The following is a 22,783-nucleotide window of genomic DNA, read 5'->3' as shown; positions in this document are numbered from 1 at the left end:
ATGGATGGGATGGGATGGATGGGATGGGATGGGATGGAGAGAGGTGAGGGAAGGAGCTGAAGTCCGACCACTCCTTTTATTCAACCATATTATTCCAACCTGGCCTTGGACACTTCCAGGGATCCAGGGGCAGCCACAGCTTCTCTGGGCAACCTGTGCCAGGGCCTCCCCACCCTCCCAGCCAAGAATTCCTAATATCCAAGGAGAACTCTCTATGTTTCTAATGATAACAACTGCTACATTCTGTGAGCAATTGGGTTATTTTAGCTACTGATTTTTTAAAAACCAGGTTAATTATCTGACCTCCAGACAAGTGAGTAAATGAGAGTCCACCCAAGATTCCCCTTGCCTTGTTCCCAATGACTGTAGCAAACCCGTCCATGTTTATCCCAGTAGCCACTCAACTCCAGAAGAAACATCATTAACTTTAAAATCACATTTTTGCCTCAAAATATTGCACACCCCATCATTTCAATTAGCACCCAGCAGCATCGTGACAGGCCAGCTTGGGAAAAAACACACCTATGTCTAATTTTTCTATTTCTTTTCTTTGTGCACTTGACAGGAAATTCTAATGTGTCACTTTGCCTTTGCAGAAGGACCATCAGCAACAACATGGGAACAAAAAGATCCCATGGAAATGACTGTCAGTGGAATTACCTCACAAAGGCCACACTGCCCCAGCAGTCATTACTAAAAACTCAGCTTTTAATTAGTTTTCCTTCAAAAAACGGATGTATTGACAACAGAGTATTTCAGCTATATTAAAAAACATATCTAATTCCGAAGGTATGAGCAATTTTAACCATTCCTTCATTCCTCTGAGTGAAAGTAAGGCAGGAAAAACAAATATAATTCCAAGCTTTCCTGAAAAGAAGAGCCTTGCTAAGAGGATGAAGAGCCTTATTTTCTCTCTCAGTCTAAACTGCTCCACAGACAGTGGATCTCATTTGCAGAAATGACTCCATTCTCCCAGTTTTTCAAATGTGGAGCTTCCTGCAGCTCTCCTAATTCCCTTTCCTTCCTCTTAAATGCTCTAATTGCAGGGCTGCCCCACTCCACTGGAATTGCTCCCACACGCCTTCCAAGATCCATCATCCGCCACTTTGAGCTCTTGAAATCTCTCAATGAAACTCATTTCTCCTCCTTCCCATAAGAAAACTTCCAGCCCAGACCAATCCAGTGCCCCACTTAATTCCAGTATCCTCCAAATACAGGAAGAAAACACGAAGCTTTCCCCACACCCTGGGTTTCAGGACGTTTTCCATGTTTTCTGCCTGTTTTTTTGTCGTAACCTCCCCTCAGCTTCTCCAATTTGCTCTTCCTTTGTCACCTGGATCTCCCACAACTCTGATGTCAGTCCTTCCCTCTTTTCTTCCTGCACAAAGACTTTTTCCTTGGGAGGCTGCAATAGTCCAGGAGTCAACCCTCAGGTGACTCGACCTCACATCACGTTCTGCATTAGAAACTCTATAAAGTGCTTTTTCACCCTCACCTTTTTCTCTTGAACGTTCCTCTCTCTCCAGCCGATATTCCTTTGCTGTTGTTTCTTTTCCAAAGCACAGAATATGGAAAGAGTCAAATCCCTCATCTCTCCAAGTATTCTCCTACCCATCTCCAATCCAAATTTGACCCTGTTTGTTATTTATCATTACAGAACAACGTGTAGGTCTGTCCTTCAACACCATCCACATCCTCATGCTCATGGAAAAACCACAACTTTCTCCTTTTTCCATATCTTACCTATCACTCGTCTTTTAAGAATTTTAAGAATTCTTTAAGAATTTAATCCTTTTAAGAATCAGGAACAAATTAATATTGATCTGTGCCTTGGTCATGACTCATTTCAAATCCTTTTTTCCATCTTGGCCTCAGTGATCCTAGAGCTCTTTTCCAACCTTAATGATTCCATGATCTTTTATGGATTTCACCTGGATGCCTCCAGAATTTGTTCATTTAAAATTCTCCCAGTGAAAACCTCCTGATGTCATAGAATCATAGAATCATAGAATCAGCCAGGTTGGAAGGGACCTCTGAGATCATCAAGTCCAACCCTTGAGTCACCTTATTCTGCCTTATTTCTCAAAATCCTGTCATCCACATATTTTTCCATCTGTTCCAGTGCTCCAGTGTCTCACCAACGTGCTATACCTGGATACTTGTCCAAGTATTCCTGTCAAACGAGCACAATTTCCCACCTCATAAGTGGAAAACTTTGGGATAGAAGTAACTCGTTCATTTAAGCTGTTCCATTTGGAATATAACCCCAAATAGCTACTTTTAAAGCTTTCATGTCAGGGATACCTTTCATGTTCCTTGACAGAACACCCAAGTTCCATGGATTGATGAAATCCATGTAAAACTTCATCCTGTCCATCTGATATGAGAATATTGTTCAAAATCAGTATGAATGTGTGTGGTGGGTTTCTGTGGCTGGGTTTTGGTAGTAGGGGGGGCTACAGGGGTGGCTTCTGTTGGAAGCTGCTGGAAGCTTCCCCTGTCCCATGGAGCCAATTCCAGCTGCTCCAGGACAGGGTTCCAAGGCCAAGCCAATCAGGAGTGATAGTAACACCTCTGGGATAACATATTTAAGAACAGAAGGTTGTGGCACAGAAAGAATTCCAGCCAGGGAAGAGCGGAGTGAGAACATGGGAACAACAAGGTGGACACCAAGGGCAGGGCAGAAGGAGGGGCAGGAGGAGCTCCAGGCGCCAGAGCTGAGGTTCCCCTGCAGCCCATGGGGAAGAACAGGGTGGGGCAGCTGTGCCCCTGTGCCCATGGGGGAGCATCAGAGTGCAGAGACCCCCCTGTGCCCATGGGGGACCTTTGGGGTGCAGAGACCCCCCTGCAGCCCATGGAGGTTCCCACGCTGGATCAGGTGGATGCAGGAAAGAGGCCATGACCCCGTGGGAGGCCCAGGATGGAGCAGGAACTGCCAGAGACCTGCAGCCCATGGAGAGGGAAGCCCACACGGAGCAGGTTTTTCCTGGGTAGGACTTGTGGCCCCTGTGGGGGACCCACACCGGTACAGCTCATCCGTGAAGGACTGACCCCATGGAGTGACCCATGGGAGAGCAGTTTGGGAAGAGCTGCTGCCCGTGGGATGGGCTCACACTGGAGAGGTCCATCCACGACTGTCTCCTGTGGGATGGGCTCACACTGGAGAGCTCCATCCAGGATTGTCTCCCATGAGATGGGCTCACACTGGAGAGGTCCATCCAGGACTGTCTCCTGTGGGATGGACTCACATTGTATGGGAGAGGTCCATCCAGGACTGTCTCCTGTGGGATGAGCTCACACCGGAGAGCTCCATCCAGGACTGTCTCCTGTGGGATGAGCTCACACCGGAGAGCTCCATCCAGGAATGTCTCCCATGGGGTGGGTTCACACTGGAGAGGTCCATCCAGGACTGTCTCCTGTGGGATGAGCTCACACTGGAGAGCTCCATCCAGGACTGTCTCCTGTGGGATGGACTCACATTGGAGAGGTCCATCCAGGACTGCCTCCCGTGGGATGGGCTCACACCAGAGAGGTCCATCCAGGACTGCCTCCCGTGGGATGGGCTCACACCAGAGAGCTCCATCCAGGACTGTCTCCCATGGGAGGGATCCCACAGAAGCAAGGGAAGGACTCCAACTCCTGTCCCTGAGCAGTGACAGAAACAACAACTGCCCGTGACCCCCATTCCTGTCCCCTGCACCGCTGGGGGGGAAGAGGGAGAACATGGAAGGAAGGAGGGGTGGGGAGAAGGTGTTTTTAAGATTATTTTACTTCTCACTCTTTGGTTCTGATCCTGTCAGTAATAAATTTAAGTGCTATCCCCACTTTGAGTGAGTTTTGCCCGTGAAGGTGATCAGTCAGTGACCTCTCCCAGCTCTTCTCTCAACTCATGAATCCTTCACTGGTTTTTTCTCTCCTCTGTCCACTTGCAGGGGGGGAGTGAGAGAGTGGCTTTAGTGGGGACCTGCCATCCAGCCAGGGTCAACCCACTGCAATGTGACATCCCCAAAACCATTTTATTCTTAAGAATAAACACACTGGCATGTTTGTCATGCCAGGGCTAAATCAGCCTTTCTATCACACTCCTGTTACCGTTCCTGGGCATTCCTATTAGAAAGAACTGAAGCCAATTCCTCTGAGAACAAGCCAGAGGTTTTTTAGGAATCTAATTCTGGAGCCAGATGCTTTGCTGATTCACTATTGAAGGGTGAAGGTACACTATGGGGCAGAAAAAAGGCTACTTTTCCCTGGGGAACAGAGAGATGATGACAATGAATTGCCTGATCAGTCTCCATTTTTCTGGGGTTTTATTTATTATTAAATAGCCAAACACTGGTGAAGCTCTAAAAACCTCTAAGTAGCCAGGACACAGAGACCAACAAAAAAGGAGAAGGAATACTGCAAGTTGGTTAAAAAAAGGGTGGAAAAAAGGAATATTGCAACCACACAGAAGAGGCAAGGGAAGACAGCAAGAGCTGAACATTCCAAGAATCAACAAAAAAAATGGGAAATTATAAAACAACACAAGAATCAAGGCCTATAAATGCAAAAACGATCTGAACATGAAGGGTTAGACCTGAAAGGACCTTGGGAGTGCAAATAAATTGCAAGTCCAAACTTTATGGGAAGCTGTCAACGACTTCCTTAAATATTCCGCTGGGGGATTTTCCTTCAGCTGCTCGTCATGTGCTGGCATCCCACCCCAACTGGAAGTTGCAAAATTCAGGGGTCAATCTCCACCAAATGGGTTGTTCTTCTTTTTCTTTTTTGAGGACCAGCTGCTTTGGGGAGTTATCAAACGGAATTTTGGGAACATCAAACAGAATTTGCATTCCCAGGTTAAAACGCTTTTTCCCCATTCTCTTCACCGAGTACACACAGAACACTTTCAACCTAAAGTGCTACCTGGATTTTTAAATATTATTTGTACCCTTTAACTGCTTAAAATTTCTTTTTAGCTCTCAGGAGAAAAAACAAGCGCTCACAAAAATCAAAATGTTGCGAGTGCAGCTCCACAGGAGGGTGGGACTGGATTTAAAAAGTGATTGCAGAGTGTAACATGAAAAATATGTGCACAGCACTTTAGGTAAAAGCAGTTATTCATAACGGAATCCACTCACAGTTAACCTGGGTAGAGTGAAAATAGAAGTGTGGATAGAAATTCTCAAATATCTTCAATTATTATGAAAATGGAGGCTCTAAAAATAATCAAGTAACTAAGAGAATTTATCCAAACTATGGTCAGGTTCCACTCTTATAATTTGCAGTTCAGCTGTGAGGAATAAGAATGTATTCTTTGTTTTGCATTAAACAAGGGATTTTTTGCAAAATTCAGGTACTTTGTGTTCAGTAATTACATTTTCACAAATTAAATACTTTCAGTGGTTCTACAGAGATGTCTCAGAATTCCTCATCTGCATCCCCACACCAGCCCAGAGCGCACCATTTTTTACTCATTTTACTCACTTTCATTATACTCAATAATATTTTTACAACAGCAGAACCCAGGAATGTCTGTGCACAATTATCCACACGGATAAAATACATATTTGATGATTCTTCCCCTCTCTCTCACTCAAAAAATCATGCTTTAATTGTTGCAAATTAAATCAAATGCTGAGTGGGTCTTAATTGGTGTGTGAAATGCTTTAACACAAGGATGACTCTCAACGAGGACTCGAGGAGAACTGTGGTTATTTAATGCAAAAGGGCAAGTGTGGAAGTCTTAAATTCCACACCACCAAGGAGTGGATGGAGAGACACCCAAGTCCTGCTGATGGATCTTTCGTGTCCCATCCTCTGGACCTCTGTCAACAGCCCTGGCACAGCCACAGCTCATCCCAAAAAGGGCTGACTGTTGACTGGGAGCAGATTGAAAAGTAATTTGATGACTAAGAATGGGCAAATTAAATCAAACAGCAAGAAATGGAGACGACTGGTAAGAAAATAAGTGTATGAAACCAGTCAGCAGGAAGAAACAAAGTGTAAGGTCCTTCCTACCCCAAATCCCTGCACTGCTCAAAATAGGGTTTTAAGCAGGAATCGTGTTCAGCTGCCAAAAATGTCATCAGAAGACACCTTTTGGAAGCAGAACTTCAGAAGTGAACATGGCAAAGAGAGGATTTTTTGGTCCTACTCCTTGATTTCAAAGGATGCAGCTGCACTCCGGGGCCATTATACCCAGCTACTGAATTTATGACTGGATTTATGGGACATACTTATAAATTGGAGGGGTCAGAACATCCAAGAATCACACCAAAAAAATATAAAAGGATCGTTACCTAAGTTCTGAAATTAATATTTTAAGAATGAGATGTAAACAAATCTCTGGGTCATCTTACTGGTATTTCTTTTTTTCATATAAAGACATGTTAGGACATTTTACTTGAGAATCCACTCTCTGCATTTGGTTGCCTGCTCATTTCTTCTCTTCCTGGTCCCTTTCTGAGTAGTAACTTGAAAAATTGTCACTCAAGGTGCTACTAAAAGTAAGAATTATTATTCTGTGAGAAGTTTGTTTTATTAAAAGTCGTCTGAGTGCAACCTCTTTAAGATGAGATTTCATCTCTACACATCAGGTCAAGCTCAGTAAGTGCAGAAATAGGTTTGCATATCCCTGTTTAGGGAAGAGGAGAATCCTTAAGGAAGAACAGGAACAAAAGAAAGTAACATAAATAACCCCACAGATCACAAATATTGTGATGTTATCTCTGGTGTAGCTACTTTGTTTCTGATAATCTTAAAAAAAAAAAAAAATCTTATTGCAATTTGCTAAAGCAGATCAGGAAATTATCCACTGATTCCCTGCCTTGGAATTCTGCCCTTTTTTAAAATGTAAGCTCAACATTTGAAAGGAGCAGATGATTACAGACATTTTCTCTTCAACACCAGCAGATCAGCTGTCAATGTACTGATGTCATAAATCAATGAGCTCCCAAAATCCCTCCCAGCCTGGGTTATGCTGTGATCCCACCCTGCAGCACACAGGTACCAGTCCCTGTCCCCCTGTTTTGTAAGGCACAGATGTGTCCTCAATGCTGGGAGGAAATTTTCAGGAGCTGAACGTTTGATGAACCAAAAAGTGCATTTCTGAGCCTGGAAACGGGGCATGGGAAAGTCAGAAACAAAGACACTGCCACCGTCCAACCAGAACAAATATCCCTTGCACGACACTTCTCATTTCTCACTGAGCTCCTGAAAATTCTCAGCCAGTCTCAGGCACCAAATCCCTGCTCCCAAAAAGAACCTCTGTCCTCAAGTTGAGAGTTTTCTGTCTCACATTGAGGGATACACAAAAAAAAAAAAAAAAATCAGTCCCCGCTAAAGTTCTGCTTCTCAGCAATTCCTGGAATTTGGGCAGTCCTTAAAGCATCTCTGGAGGCTCCTGGGAAGTCAAATCCCTGAAAAATCAAGCCCAAACTACACTAAAAATACAGGTATCATCTATCTGGCCACATTTCTCAAGAGAAAATAAGGTATTCTCTTCAAAAGGAAGACCCAAACAGTGTCTTCTCCCAGGTGGATGGAACACCACTAATTCCAATTTTGCAAATTTTTCACAGCCATTAGTTATGAGCAAAAACTGCACTAAACAGCACTGGGTTTTATTGCACAGGTTTTTATCTGATTTCTACCATGGACTTGTATATGTGCATTATTTTAATTGCACTGGAAATTTAAATGCAAGTTTCGTATGCACCATAAAAATTCACACATAACCAAACCAAAGCAATACAGGAACGTTTCCATAACACTGAAATTCCAAACAAAATAAATAAAACATAGGCATGGAAAGATAAAGCAACACCTATCACACAACAAATTACAAGCCAAACAATTCAATGGCTGCAAAGTAAAAATAGATTTAATAAGAATTACATCGAGCTGAAGTTAAGGCAACATGCACCACTGTAATTTGAAGGTAAAAATTTGACATTAATTAAACACAAGAAGCTTTTTTAAGCTGAAAAAAATTCAAAGTAAATTCTGTGCATCAAAGATACAGAGAATTTAGTACCGAAAATATCGAATCAACCTTAAATCTGCCTTAAGGTCTATTTTGTACTACTTACCTTCACTCAAATCAATTAAGGTGAGGAGTTTTATTATTTACTAGCTGTGGGTTCTGAGGGAACTAAAGATGCTGCAACTCTACAATTCCATGTGTGAACAACTTTGCTCTCATTTGGAAATGCTTTTCTTTATTTTTGACAAGGTTGTGTATGAAGATTACCCAAGAAAATAACAGAAAATAAAGGAAAAAACTATGATTCTGTGAACTGGAATTTGACAAAGAGAATTAAAAAAAAAAAAAATCAGCTTTTGACCCAGGGCAACCAGAATAACTCTTTAGGCAAGAAAAGGCTTTCAAGGTTTTACACTGAATATCAATTAAGTAACATGATTCCCTTTTTGGGGAATTAATTTTGGTTGTGCTATTAATTTTGGTTGTGCTATTCTAGGGAAAAACACAATCCAAAATCTCAATATATTAGAGCATCTCTTTGTGGTAACTGCACTTCTTCACCCTGGAGTAAATGTAACATATTTTACTTTTCCATGAAATTAAGACTGAGAACTTTGCATTCCCTGCACAACAAAGGCATCCAGGGAGAGAGTTACCTGGAGTGATTATGCTCTAAATCCACACCTGGATCATACTGAGCTAATCTGTCCAAGTAATTGTAACATAAATGAGTTCAGAACTCAAAGAACATTAGAACTAATCAAAGCAGTTCCCTCCTGGAAAACCATTCCAACTGGAAGACTGGGACAGACGTGCTGGTCGATGATTTAACCGACATCAAACAAATACAGAATTGAAATGCAAGTCACAGGGCCATGGAATGTTGTGTAAAATCTGGCTATGGACACAAAAATGGTCAGGAAGTGGGAAAATCTCTGCCATGAGGAAAAGCTGGGAGAGCTGGGGGTGTTCAGGGAGAAGAGAAGGATCCAGGGAGAGCTTGGAGCCCCTTCCAGAGCCTAAAGGGGCTCCAGGAGAGCTGGAGAGGGACTTGGGACAAGGACCTAGAGGGACAGGACACAGGGAATGGCTTCCCACTGGCAGAGGGCAGGGAGAGATGGGAGATTAGGAAGGAATTCTTCCCTGTGAGGGTGGTGAGGGGCTGGGATGGAATTCCCAGAGAAGCTGTGGCTGTCCCATTCCTGGAAATGTCCAAGGCCAGGTTGGACAAGCGTTGGAGCAACCTGGGCTAGTGTGAGGTGTCCTTGCCCATGGCAGGGGGTGGATGAGATGAGCTTTAAGGTCCCTTCCAACAAATAATGATTTAAAGATGTTTGTGGATCTTTTTCTGCTGGACAAGTGCTCGATCCCAGCTCTGTTCCTGGGACAATGGAAAGCCAGAACAAGGGGTTTGTGCCATACTCTCCCACCTGGTGTGGAAAGAGGAGAAGCACTGGGTAAAACAATCCCAAAGTCTCTACCTGTGATATACGTTCACCTAAGGACTGTCACAATGGCACATGTGGGATCCAGGGCACAATGTTACCTAAATATCCAGTCAGTGTCATTCCTGCACTGAGGATAAATGGACACAATCAGCCCAAGAAGTTCAGTGTATCCCTGGACTCACGGAGAATCATATAAAATATTCTGTAGTTAAAACAATAACCTGAGTGAATATAACCTTGTGTATAATCTCAGAGCTGACAGGTTTGTTTAACGCCCCAAATTTGACAAATTCACACATCACATCCCTCTTCAAAACAGCAGCAACGAGAAGCTGCTCGATCCACGTCCCACAACCACCTCTCACCAGGAACAATCACCCGCTTTCATTACCCAACTTGGAACGATTCCTCAGAGCAGCATCCCCACAAAACGCCCTCAGTAAAGATCCCGCGGCTTCATTTTTTCCTTCTGGAGCGGGGAAATTACGGTATCAGCCCGAGGAGTCTCCCCCAAGCCTTATTTGCATTCACAGGCTGCCAGTTGGGTGAAGTTGCTCCCCATTTAGGCAATTCTGTCTCCCAGCAACCCGAGCTGTTGCCAGGAGAAGCCCCGGGAAGAGCTTCCTCCGCACCCCCCCGGCTGTGAGCCGCATGTTAAACAGCCCACCGGCAACTCCAGGGACTCAAACATGAGATTTTTTTTTTTCCCCATCTTTTTTTTTAAGTTTTGGAGGGGTTTAGTGATGAGTGACACCTCCCTTTATACTGGCGCTGGAGTGAGAGGTGACACGGAAGCCCAGGGTTTTTCCATTGGGAGCAGCATTTCATGGATGTGCAGCTCTGTAAACACATTTCCTGTGTGTTTTTAATCTCTCAAGCCCCGTGTGTGCATGTTAAAACTTCCTTTTGGTTGTTGTTTTCCAGCTGCCAAGAGCAAAAAAAAGCACAATGCAAACAACACCAAAAAAAAAAAAATCCCTTTATGTTGACTTAACCTTTGCTTCTCCTCTCAGCACCTTCCCAAATGTAAATTTAATGGGTGGTTAAAGGTAAATCCTGGTTTTCCAATGACAGAACAATATTTACAGTTGTACACTTGGCTTGAAAATGAGGGGTTTCGTGTGTAAATATAATTACCTGGTAAAGTGCAAAAAAAAGTGACATGTTCCCGCAGGCAGGTTTTCCAAGGAAATTCATCTTGGATGTTGGAACCACAAATTTGAGAAGTTTTTCCAGATAATAAACAACTACTGGGGTGAGGGGCTTCTTTGCTGTATGTTCTTTCTGCCTTCAATCTTGGCATCACAGCAAAATTGTAATGAAAATTAATAATTTATGGAAATTGATGGCTTGAGTGTGTTTGAGGCAAAGATTGTCTCTTAGAATGAAGGAATAAGTAATTAACTCTTCTGAATTAGGAAGGTAAATTGCAATTCAGAAATGCTAAACCACATATGACGTTGTTACTCAACACACTCCTGAGCTGCACTTCAGTGGAAGTCAGATCTCATTTTTTTCAGCCCCTATTTCATCTAAACTCAATAAAAATGGTTAATTAGTTGTGTAAGGCACTGCATCAGGTAAATAAAGTGGTGGAAAACTTGAAGAAGCTGATCCTCCTAAACCTTAAGAGAAAGCTCCTTGAGTTTTGTCCTGAGGTACAACCTCACCCAAGAATCCCTATTTTACACCTAAAATACAGTGATATTAAATTCATATCTGAAACAGTTTTATAGTTGCCTATGATTACAAACTTTTCCAATCGCTACAGGAAATAGATATTAACAGTTTTCATTTTATTCCTTATTTTGAGGAGATGGTTTCGTGGTGAACATGGTTGACAGTCAGATGTGAGGAGACAAATGGAAGTACCAGAGCACAGGCCACTGGTTTGACCACAATAATTTCTGTTCGGTGTTTTAAGAACAGCAAAACAAGACCAGTATGGAAAGAAATTCCACTAAAACCAACTGGTACAGAAGCAAAACAACTTCAAGGGTTATTTCTCCTTCTGAATGTTGTGCTTGGAAACTATTCAGCTTCAAAAGATTTCCAACTGAATGAAACATTAGAAATTAACTAAATGACAGAATTCTAACAGGACTTATGATACCTAAACTAATCTCATTTTTAAATAATTTGTGAAATAATCTCTCTGTAAGAATAGAAGGTACAGCACCCTTCATGTATACACAGTCAGCTGGAGAGGAATCCAGTCTGGCTACAAGAAGGACGTGGAGCTGGAGCGAGTCCAGAGGAGGCCCCGGAGATGCTCCAAGGGCTGGAGCCCCTCTGCTCTGGAGCCAGGCTGGGAGAGCTGGGGGGGTTCACCTGGAGAAGAGAAGGATCCAGGGAGAGCCTAAAGAAACTAATCTGGAAGGAGCCTCTTCCAGAGCCTAAAGGGGTTCCAAGAGAGCTGGAGAGGGACTGGGACAAGGGATGGAGGGACAGGACAAAGGGAAATGGCTTCCCATGCCAGAGGGCAGGGAGAGATGGGAGATTGGGAAGGAATTCTTCTCTGTGAGGGTGGTGAGGGGCTGGGATGGAATTCCTAGAGAAACTGTGGCTGCCCCATCCCTGGAAGTGTCCAAGGCCAGGTGGGACGGGCATTGGAGCAACCTGGGCTAGTGGAAGGTGTCCCTGCCCATGGCAGGGGGTGGAATGAGATGGGCTTTAAGGTCCCTTCCAACCTAAACCATTCCATGATTCTGTGAATCTGTATCTTGAGAAAAACAAGCCCCACTTCAGCAGGCAGGGACAGAACAGGAAGAGTAAAGCAGTTCCCATAAAATCCCTGTTTATGTTCTGCACTAATTCAATGTCAAGAAGTGCCTCTGAAGGAAGAAGAAATGATCCCTGATGGAAAACTTCACCACATCCTCTAGAAACCTCAGAAGAAAACCTGTTATCCCTCCACTCAGCCTGGGGAAGACTGGAACACGTGTAAGAAGTGAGGTGGAAAGCCCCACCCTGCAATAAATCAGAGGAGGATCATCAAGATCCTGAGGGAATTCTCTAACTGCTGGAGTATCCTAGAAAAGATGGACACTCCTGCAACCACCACAGATCCAGCTGGGAGGATTTACAGAGTCACAACCCACTGCAACTTCTCCTGGAGTTCAGCAGCTCAATTAAAGCACTAATTCCAGAGAGAACTGAAATTCAGTGTGTATGAATTTAATGGAAAATTACACAGACTTGGAATGAAATCAAATAGTCAAAGCAAATGCAGATCAGTTCATAAAGGTAAAAGCAGAATCAGTCACTTTATCACTGACTTTGTACGAAGGAGATGGTCACTTAAACCAGAGCAACACTTTAACCTAAAATGTTAGTTGTCTTTTGATACATAGACAGAAAAATACTGATCAGGAATTAGACTGCAGTTGGCACCATCCCTAGGAAAATCTGGTGTCTATTTCTGATATTCAAAACTTGAGGAAGACATTAAGTAAGGAGAATTTAAGGTAAAGAAACAAAAACTAATAAATTATTGAAAAATGTGCCTTCTGCTGACAATAAGAATTCACTTTGTTTGTTTTGTGTTTGTCTGAAGTCTTCACTTCTTTAAAAAACAGGCTAACCAGCAGTTTAATTATGATCTAAATGCATTTCATGAACCAGCAAACACCAAACTGTTCATCTTCACAAAGAAAACTGGACCAACCTGCAACAGCTGAAAGTTGAAACATAAAGTGATTCAAAACAGGCACCTTTTAAAATGCAGAGAGTTACGAAACGTTGGAACAATCTATGAAATTCTGCAGTGGATCCTCTGTCAAATGACATTTTTAATCAATGTTTTCTGTAAAGAGTGTGATCCGACTCAAGCAAGAATTAATTCACAGAAACATTGCGCTTTTCTTATACAGAAGGTCAGACTAAAGTTCACCGTGACCTCCTTCACATTTGTAATTATTGCTCTATTCATCTTTAGATATAAAGCCAAGAGGCTTAATAGATTTAAATAATCATAAGTCTGGCTCCCCAGGAGCTGTACTTTCGCTGCCTCAACAAAGTCAGCGCACTACAGATGTGTAAGAAGATATTTCCTGACACTACTCATTGGGATCAGAAGGAAAAAAGTTCTTTTAATTTATTACACACAGTTATCTCAGGATATCTAGCAGAAAAAAGTATGTATGTGTATATATTTATATGTATTTATATATGTATATAAATAATGTTATTCAAACTCTACATTCACGAGGCTCCTTGACTGTGAGCTGCTACCACCATCATAAAATAAAATAGTCCATTAAATAGTGCAAGCAATAAATACTCACTCAGAAAACACAGCCAAGTTTCAGCAGTAACATAACTCAAATTAATCCTGAAAAGTTGAGTTGCACCAGAAAGGTAGAACCAATAAATAATATGTGTCTTTAAAGCACGACATCACATGGCACCATTATACAAAAACAGACAAGGGATAATTTTCAAAAATAAATGCAGCAGCTCTACTCGAGGAAAGAAAACAGCACAACAAACTCTGATTCCCAGATTATGAAATTTGGACGAGATCAGATAAATTCAACTTGTTTGCTAAAAGAGTAAGTGAAGTTTACCAGTGTTTGTATTGCTTTCAGCTCCTGTAGCTTGTCCTAATTTAACTGAGTTCTACAAGCAGAAGCATTTATATCACAAACTGCTTCAGTCACTTCACAGAAATCTGTGTAATATTCAGGTTTAACTGCATGACTTTCTTAGGTCCTACATTAGTGCTAACCCAGGCAGCACTAACACCTCTGGTACTTCGATCTCTCTCCAGGTTCAGCGCCTGAAGTGGTCTCAGGCTGTGGGAAGAGCCTGGTTCTTCTCCACAGGGATTTCAGCAGTGGCAGCAGCCTCTCCTTTGAGAGCTCTGCCCTGGCAGACCCAGGCACTGCAGCACAAGGGAAGGAGCTCCAAGAAAAGTTAGAGGCTCTCAACACCACTGAAGATGAAGAGGATGGACAGCTCAGGTTCCTGGATTGGGATCAGTTCCTACTTAAAAAGGGTCTGGCAGTTGTTTTCCTCAAGTGTCCGCAGACTAAGGCAGAGTTTGGCTCACCAGGAAAACTTGGATGTCCAAGGGTGGTCACAGACCTCTGATGTGACAAGAATCAGAGACCTGGCACAGCACACACAACTTCAGCACGTCCTGGATCAGGACAGGTTATGTAGGAATCATCTTTCCTAGCACCAAAGAACAGGGTGGGGATCTGCACCCTGCTGAAATGCATTCCTCGATTGCACGGAGCTCCAGAGGGAAACCGAAGTCCTGCCAGTGACCACAAGACAACAGAGATCAGGATCCAAAGGAAGGTTGGAAAGGTAACCAAGATATTCAACATTTTCAGCTTTAAGAACTCTGGCTTATCTAGGGAATTATCATGGAATCACAGAATACCCTGAGTGGGAAGGGACCCACAAGGATCATCAGTCCAACTCCTGGCCCTGCACAGGACACCCCAAAAATCCCACCCTGTCCCTGAGAGTGTTGTCCAAACACTCCTGGAGCTCTGGCAGCCTTGGGGCCGTGCCCACTGCCCTGGGGAGCCTGTTCAGTGCCCCACCACCCTTGGGGGGAGAAAACCTTTTCCTGAAATCCAACCTAAACCTCCCCTGGCAGAGTTCCAGCTGTTCCCTCAGGTCCTGTCCCTGGTCACAGAGAGCAGAGATTGGAGCTGCCCCTCAGGAGGGGGTGAATCGCTCAGGAGAAGCCCCCAAGAAGTGCCAGGGGGAGAAAGGGCCCTTCAGGGTGCTCTGAATTTTGACTTTCTATGAGATCTAAGGAACAAAATATCATGCAGAAAACTGGGAACTTCATGAGAAAGACAGAGCTGCTCAACGGACTAAAATGCAAAGAGAGAACACACAGGAAGGAGAAACAACAGCACGGGAGGCATAAAAAAGAATTTGTTATACAGCATTGCCTGGGCACAATATCAGAGAGGTCAAAGCTGGAATTCAAACTAGTTGAGGACAGAAATGACAATGAAAAACAATTCCACAAAAATGACAGGAGTAAAAAGCAGCTCAGAGAAAATCGAGGTGCACTGGTGAGTAGAGAACACAACCTAGAAGTTGTTACAGAAAAAGACTGAAGCACTCAAAAGCTCTTTTCCTAAGTCTTCACAAACAAGGACTGCTCCAAAAGCTCTCCAGGCACTGGCAGAGTCAGAAAGAAAAGCAGCAAAGAATGTGAGGAGAAATGGGTAATGGAAGCTAAATGTGTTTAAAGGAGCCACATGGAGATTTTTGAGAGCTGCAAGGCAAGCTTGCTGGGGGGGCCAACAGGACACTGTGACAGATCTGGAAATAATGATATAGAAAAATCTGTACCTAGAAAAATCATGGTGATTTTGGGAGATCCCTGATGGTGAGATATGGGCTACAGTAACAGCCATTTTTAATGAAGGCAAAAAGAGGATTGAGGGGCTCCGTTTCACCTCAGTCCCAGGACAGATCATGGAATAAATCCTCTCAGAAATTATTTCCAAAAGGCAAAGCAGCGGCTGTGACACGCCTTGGCTTCAGCAGGGTTCTGACACCCTCCCCTGCAGCATTTGCATGTGAAAGCTGACAAAGTGCTGGCCGCAGGAACAGCCTGCCAGGCAGGGGACACGTCAGAAATCGGCAGGAAAATCGGCCTCCAAAGGCCGGGATCGATTTCCTGATGTCTGGTGTGCAGCAGGTCACCCCGGGGGCTGAGGCTGGGCCAGTATCATTCAATACCTGCAACAGTAACACGAGCGAGGTGACAGAAAACACGCTCAGCAAATCTCAGGGCAACCTCAAACAGACACGACAAACAGCAGAGGTTTGTCCAAGGAGACTCTGGAAAAACTCCAGGTTGGAAAAACCAACAGAAACCGTCTGGAGGTCAACAAGGAGAAGAGCAAGTTCTGCAGCAGACGATCTCCGAGCTGCTGGGAAGGAGCTGTGGTGCTGCTGGAGCCCGGGTTAAATGTGTTCTCAGTGCAAACACAGCAAACTGGGCCGGGCTGCATCACAAGGAGTGGGCACAGCAGAGGAAAGGGAAAAAAAACTCCCTTCTAGGCTGCACTGGTAAGAATTCACCTGGAATACCAGCTCCAGTTTTGGCTCTCAGTTCAAAAGAGACTTTAATAAAATGGCAAAGGTCTGAGAGGTCAATAGTCCAGTTGGCCATCAGCCTAAAATTCAAATTATCATTCTCTTCTGAAAGTAGTTTCCATCTCATTTTAACTTCTGCAGATTACCAGAGGCCCATGCTGTTATTAAATACGTAATACCACATTTAGCCATAGAAGAACATTCAAAAAATTTCATATTTGGCCTTATGAGGATGCTTTTTGTACAAGCAGCACAATAAATTATTCTATCTGTGGAGTCACTGAGCATAAAAGGGGCTTAGTGTGTCTTCTGTCCAGGCTTTTATCAACGAGGTGCCACTTTAATCCAGGCAATGTGCTACTCTTGGTATCATCTCTGGAGTTCACTGCTTTAAAGACATAAATCCCATCTCTGCACCCTTCCTTTGAGCCCCTTTTCTCCACATCAGACATTATAATTTCCTGCTACCTTTAATTTTACCACCACATTCAGATTTTTACCAAATATCTATAAAATGTAAGATTTTACTGTGCTCTCAAACACTGGGCTTATGCCATCACCCATTTATCCTCCTCCCACCAGCACTTACATACTTTATGTGTTTAAATATTTCTTTTTTTTCCCTAAGTTCACACACTTTTTCAGGGTCTACAGGAGTCTGGAGCAAAGATACATATAAATAACACCTTGTACAACAAACACCTTGTAGGAGAAACACTGAAGACACGTCTTAGAGCACCTCAGTGCCACTGTAATTCCTTTAGAATGGCAATGACAATCATCTTGGAACACTTTCTGCTCCTGGGAGGGCTGTCAGAAGGCAAAATTGCTTAATTCTGGGTTGTTACTTTCCTTACCTGACAGCACACATTTACTCAAAGGAAAATCACTGAAAGAATTATTGAGAACTTAAAAATACTTTGCAAACAGAATCATAGAATGGTTTGGGTTGGGAGAGACCTTCAAGATCATCCACTTCCAACCTCCTGCCACGGGCAGAGAGACCTTCTCCCATCCCACGTTGCTCCAAAGCCCCGTCCAACCTGGCCTTGGACACTTCCAGGGATGGGGCAGTCACAGCTTCTCTGGGAATTCCATCCCAGCCCCTCACCACCCTCACAGACAGGAATTCCTTCCTAGAACATCCATAGAAAAGCCACTCTATAATCAGGAATTATTTTTTGGTATTTATTTTATTTAGCAGTAGAAGTAAGTGATATAGAAATCTGTTTAAAACCCTCAATAGGACTATTGCTGCCCTCAGTAAAAATTAAACAGAAAATTCAGTATTTCAAGAGAAATCACAGAATAGAATCACAGGATGGTTTGCGTGGGAAGGGATCTTAAAGCTCATCCAGTTCCAACCCCGTGCCAGGGGCAGGGACACCTTCCACTATCCCAGGTTGCTCCAAGGCCCGTCCAAACTGGCCTTGGACACTTCCAGGGATGGGGAAGCCGCAGTTTCCCTGAGCACCACCAAGGACAGCGCTCGCTGTCAGCTCCAGCAACCACTAACTCCTAATTCTTACGACACAAAGGAATCGTCACCCCGCGAACAATCCACGACGCAAACGCGCTCCCGCCGGACATTTCCTCCCCCTCTCCCCGTCACCCCCTCACGGGACGCCCCCCATCCGCCATGTTTTTCCCCCCCCAAGCCCCTCAGCGCGCACGCGCAGCTGCGGCCCCGCCCCTCCGCGAGGGCACCGCGCACGCGCGCGGCGCGGGGGGGAAGGGGGCGCCGGGCTGAGACAGCGGAGCGGGAACGGAGGGAAGGGAAGGCGGTCTGGCCTTACCTGCCACCGCCATGCGCTGGGTCCTGCCGGGCAGCGCTTCGCCCTCCTGCGGCAGGCGGGAGGCCGAGTCTCCCATGGCGAAGGCGGAGCCGCGGAGGGCGCGGGCGAGCAGGAGGAGGAGGAGGCGGCGCGGAGGCATCGCCCGCTCAGGGGGAGCCCCGGGGAGGGAGGGGCGGGGGGGGGGAGCGCCCCCTGCCGGGCGGCGGCAAAAAACGCACCCCCCTCTCCGCTCCCTCAGACGGTCCCTCACGGGTCCCCCCCTCCTTGTCCATGTCCTCCGTGACCCTTTATCCCGAAATATCCCTTTGCATGGTCCTCCCAAACACCTCTGTGGAATGCTCCTTGCTATGGAGTCTATATGTGCGGTTGTTTCCGGTATTATTTTGCAGCCTCGGGAGGGGTTTTTGTCTGCGTGCCCCTCATGCGGTCCCATTCACCTCATCCTCATCTATATCCCATTAACCCTCTGTCTTGTCCATGCTCCCGGTTTTAGGAGGGTTTGTGCAAATACATTCAGGAAAACACACTACACAGACTCTTCATTCACTAATGTGCTTTATTGTACAATATAATCATAGAATCACAGAATGCTTTGGGTTGGAAGGGACCTTAAAACTCATCTTGCTCCAACCCCCAATTATATATGGTTTTTTTCTATGACTTTTCTGTTGTCTATTTACACAGCATTCTCCTGCATTACATTTAGCCAACGTACTGGATCATCCCAATCTTGCTGAGTACTTTTTGCATGAAGATGCTCCAAGTAACATAAATCTTCAGGCAGAAGCGTCTGCACCTATGTTTGCAATAAAAATAAAGAAATAAAAAGTGAATGGTCTAAAACTGCCTGTGGAAAATATCCACTGTGTTTTGGGGATAATACATATTCACACATATTCGTATAATCACAGAGTGGTTGAGATTGAAAGGGACCTTAAGCTCATCTCATTCCAATCCCCTGCTGTGGGCAGGGACACCTTCCACTGGACTATACAAAGGACAGGATAGAAATTCATTGCAAAATTCATCTGGAGGGCTTTGAAAAAGTTGGGTTGTTGGCCGAATTGATAGATGATAGAACAACAAACTAATACCTAATCTGAGAGGAAAGTCATATAATTCTCTCAAGAAATGGTCCATGATGGATGCAGTTCCTTTCTGCTCTTAATCAATCTGAGTTTTACCTGGATACAAAACACTTGAGGCCTAGAATTTAATTCACATTTACAACGGCATTGGGTATTTATAGCAATATTGAGAATTCCCAGATGCTCCTAGAGAAGCAGGAAATTCATCTTTTAGGAGTCAGGCTTTCTTCAAAATTAAAAATCCATTTGGGAATCTGAGAGACAAACTGTCCCACCTCTGCTTTGAGATTCACTGTTCTGTGCTTGAAAGGTGAATGACACCCTCTTTGACCACGTATAGGCCCAAGATCGCAGTCAGTTTTTTAAGTTTTGTTAAATTTGGATAGTTAGAATCATTGAGATCAGGACTAGAGAGGACCTCAGGTGACCTCAAAGCAGTCTTGTAATAACCTGAAAAAAATCTATTGAATAATGAGTGAATATATGATAAATAACTGTGATATTTTGACAGTACAAGTTAGTAAGAACCAGAAATGCTCAATAACAGAGTGTGAATTTTATTTAAGGCATGTTCACCTAATTAGCTGCTCTCTCATTAGGGTCACTCTGTCATTTCCCAGATCTTTCTTTGTAAGAAACCACGAAAGATGACAAGGTCCACTGGTTTTATACTGACCATCTCTTGTCTTGCACCACATATACCTGCCCATAATGTCTAAAAAAGCACTGGTTAATGTCATGATGGGTGGCAATGGACTCCTGAGAGTTAATGTCTCTACCTGTGAGCCTGATTTTTTTCTTGTGAGCATCCTCTGCCTCTTTGTGACCAGTTATGTTTTCATTACCATCTCCTCTGTGTGAATGGAGGTCAGGCAGAGGTGAAGGGCAGAAAAACAGACCCAGGTTTGGCTGCTCAGCCTCGCGGATGAAGTGGTTGAGACCTTCCAGAGCCCTGATGTGCTGAAAATCCAGCCTTGCCTCCACTCCAGTGATCCTGGTGATCCTCCACGTGCTGTCCCTGTGTGTTTATCTCTTAAATCATAGGTGTCTTTTCCAGTACATTAATTCTTCTGGGAAAAAGTGCTTCGTCACCCATCACATTGAGCTGCTTCACATGTGAGGCTGAAAACAGCAGAGCAGGGCAGGGGGGTTGCAATCGAAAGCAGTGGGTAGAGCAGTGCCACTGGGGCTGCTGATGCTGTAAAATTCTGGGTATTATGGGCAGGAAATAGGCTGGCATTCCCTGTTTGTGTGGCACTTCACACACTGTGTTCCTGCCTGATAACTGAATTCCAAGTATTAAACGGTAATAAGCCATCGTGCCACTTAACAAATAAAAACTGCTGATTTTCACAAGGACTTAGTGCTTGTTGGCTCCATGGTAACAGAATGCTGTTTAAATTAGATAAATCCCACTTGTATTTCAGGAAAGTGTGGGATATCCACTCCTCTAGTTCCACAAGGTGGGGGGGGGGAGACTCCAAAAGTCATATTTTAACTTTGTTTAAAGTTTCCTTGATATGGGTTTACCTGTCCAAGCAAGAAGTAGAACCTGATTATTTCTTTATTTATGCTTCACACAGACATTCTATGTACCCACATATAGATTGAAGTATATCAGGAAAAAGCCTGGATTAAGGCACCTACACAGTGCTTGCCTTCCCATGTAATTATCACAGTATTCCCAGCACAGCAATTTTATGCCATATGCTAAAAGTCTTTGGGAAACCAGCATGAAGATGGGAAAAGAGTGGAAAGAGAGAGAGAGAGCAGGAAGAAAAGAGATGTGGGCTTACCTGTCTCCTTTCAGCCAAGGCTTTGCACTAATTCCTACCCATCCAGTCCTAGGAACTTGCTCAAAATATACACCATTTTTTTCCAGGACCTGCCATTTCCTGTCCATAATCCATCAGAGTTAAATTTCCTAGTCTTTGTGCTTTGGGATAGATGCGTTTTTCCCACGTAACAAAATCTGCCGTATCTTTGAAAGTGATAAAGCCCCGTGTGAGCATCTCCATGGTAATCCACGGGTTGGGAAGGCAAGTTTGTGCTTCCCTCTGCATCTCCTGGAAAAGCCATCTCTTTTTCATCTGAAAACATGCAGTGAAAGAAGATCCTCCACGGGCTTTAGTGGATTATTCAGTGCTTGATTACTGTTACAAATATGCACCTTATTTTTAGGTTGGCTTCAGCTCCCAACCGTCACAGCTTAGCTTATCTTCCCTACAATGAGGAGATTGCTTTTATCCAGGTTTTGTTATCCAGACTTACTGCTGTAGGCTGCAGTCATCCCTCGAGGCAAGATAAACAGGGCTCTGGGAGTTCATCACAGTCAAGTGTATTTTCTAATTCTCTTGAGTCACTGCACATCTCTGGACCCTCTCCAGGTCTTCAAGTGACGTACTTCCTGATTTTTTTCCTGCTTTGATGAAGATGTGAATAAGGAAGCAGCATTCTGGTGCTGCTCAGACCAAGGAAGTGCCGATGCCATCTGATTTCTTGGGTTGGCCTTCACCTGTCCAAGGGGAATGTTAGATCTTCAGCCTCAGAAGTTCATTGCTGTGACTCCCAAGACTCCTAAAGAATTTATTACCAATGTATAGAAATATAGACTGATTATGGCAGATATATACAAAATTTGTGTGCTGTGCCTAGTCCTTGGCACTATTTAAATCACTAATATAGACTCGTTCCAGTTCCTTGTCTTCGTTGCCATTGCTCCTGCAGCTGATGGCAGCTAAAAATCATTTTCCATGTTCTTCTCTGTAATGGGTAAAAATGTCAAATAAGGAATCATACAATACTCTGAGTTCAAAGGGACCCACAGGGATCACTGAGTCCAATTCCTGGCCCTGCACAGGACACCCCAACAATCCCACCCTGTCCCTGAGAGTGTTGTCCAAACGCTCCTTGAGCTCTGGCAGCCTTGGGGCCGTGACCACTCGTGCCCACTGCCCTGGAGAGCCTGTTCAGTGCCCGACCACCCTCTGGGGGAAGAAGCTTTTTCTGAGATCCAACCTAACCCTCCCCTGGCACAGCTCTGGCCGTTCCCTCAGGTCCTAATGGAGTTTAGGACCGATGTTGACATGACACCACTGTAAAGACATGGATCTCATGTCAAGTCCCTCATTGCATTCTCATTGTGTGACTGGTCAGGTAACGAGATCTCTGAAAATGCCCGAATTTTCATCAGGACGAACCCGCTGGTTCCCCCATTTCAGCAAAAAGGCCATGGACTGTTTCTAAGGGTTTTCAATCAAGGGAACTGGAGACTTTAGGCTCCACAATTCTTTCTGGGAACAAGAGCCCTGGATTCCTGTATCACCAGCTGTATCTGTTCCCCTGGCAGGACAGCAGGGATGATAACACAGTAAAGCAATCGATGTGAGACGGTTTCTAGAGAGG

At 44.2% G+C, this 22,783-nt stretch overlaps 1 protein-coding gene across 2 annotated transcripts in view; it reads right to left on the bottom strand.

Moving 5' to 3' along the window:
• Positions 1–18,452, bottom strand: part of MSRA (methionine sulfoxide reductase A) — a 256,046-nt gene extending 237,594 nt beyond the window's left edge. Inside the window, exon 1 of one of the 2 annotated variants that reach the window (XM_017830482.1) lies at positions 18,291–18,452. In XM_017830482.1, the coding sequence (XP_017685971.1) occupies positions 18,291–18,429 (139 nt within the window). In that variant the 5' untranslated portion in view covers positions 18,430–18,452. Of the gene's footprint in view, positions 1–9,805; positions 9,830–18,290 lie in introns of those variants that run through there. The other variant, XM_017830483.1, reaches the window with a different exon arrangement.
• Positions 18,453–22,783: the final 4,331 nt, after the last annotated feature.

This window comes from Lepidothrix coronata, unplaced genomic scaffold (genome assembly GCF_001604755.1).
Source record: "Lepidothrix coronata isolate B3197 unplaced genomic scaffold, Lepidothrix_coronata-1.0 Scaffold179, whole genome shotgun sequence".
NCBI classification, from domain to species: Eukaryota; Metazoa; Chordata; class Aves; order Passeriformes; family Pipridae; genus Lepidothrix; species Lepidothrix coronata.
This window is presented reverse-complemented; position numbering and strand designations above follow the sequence as displayed.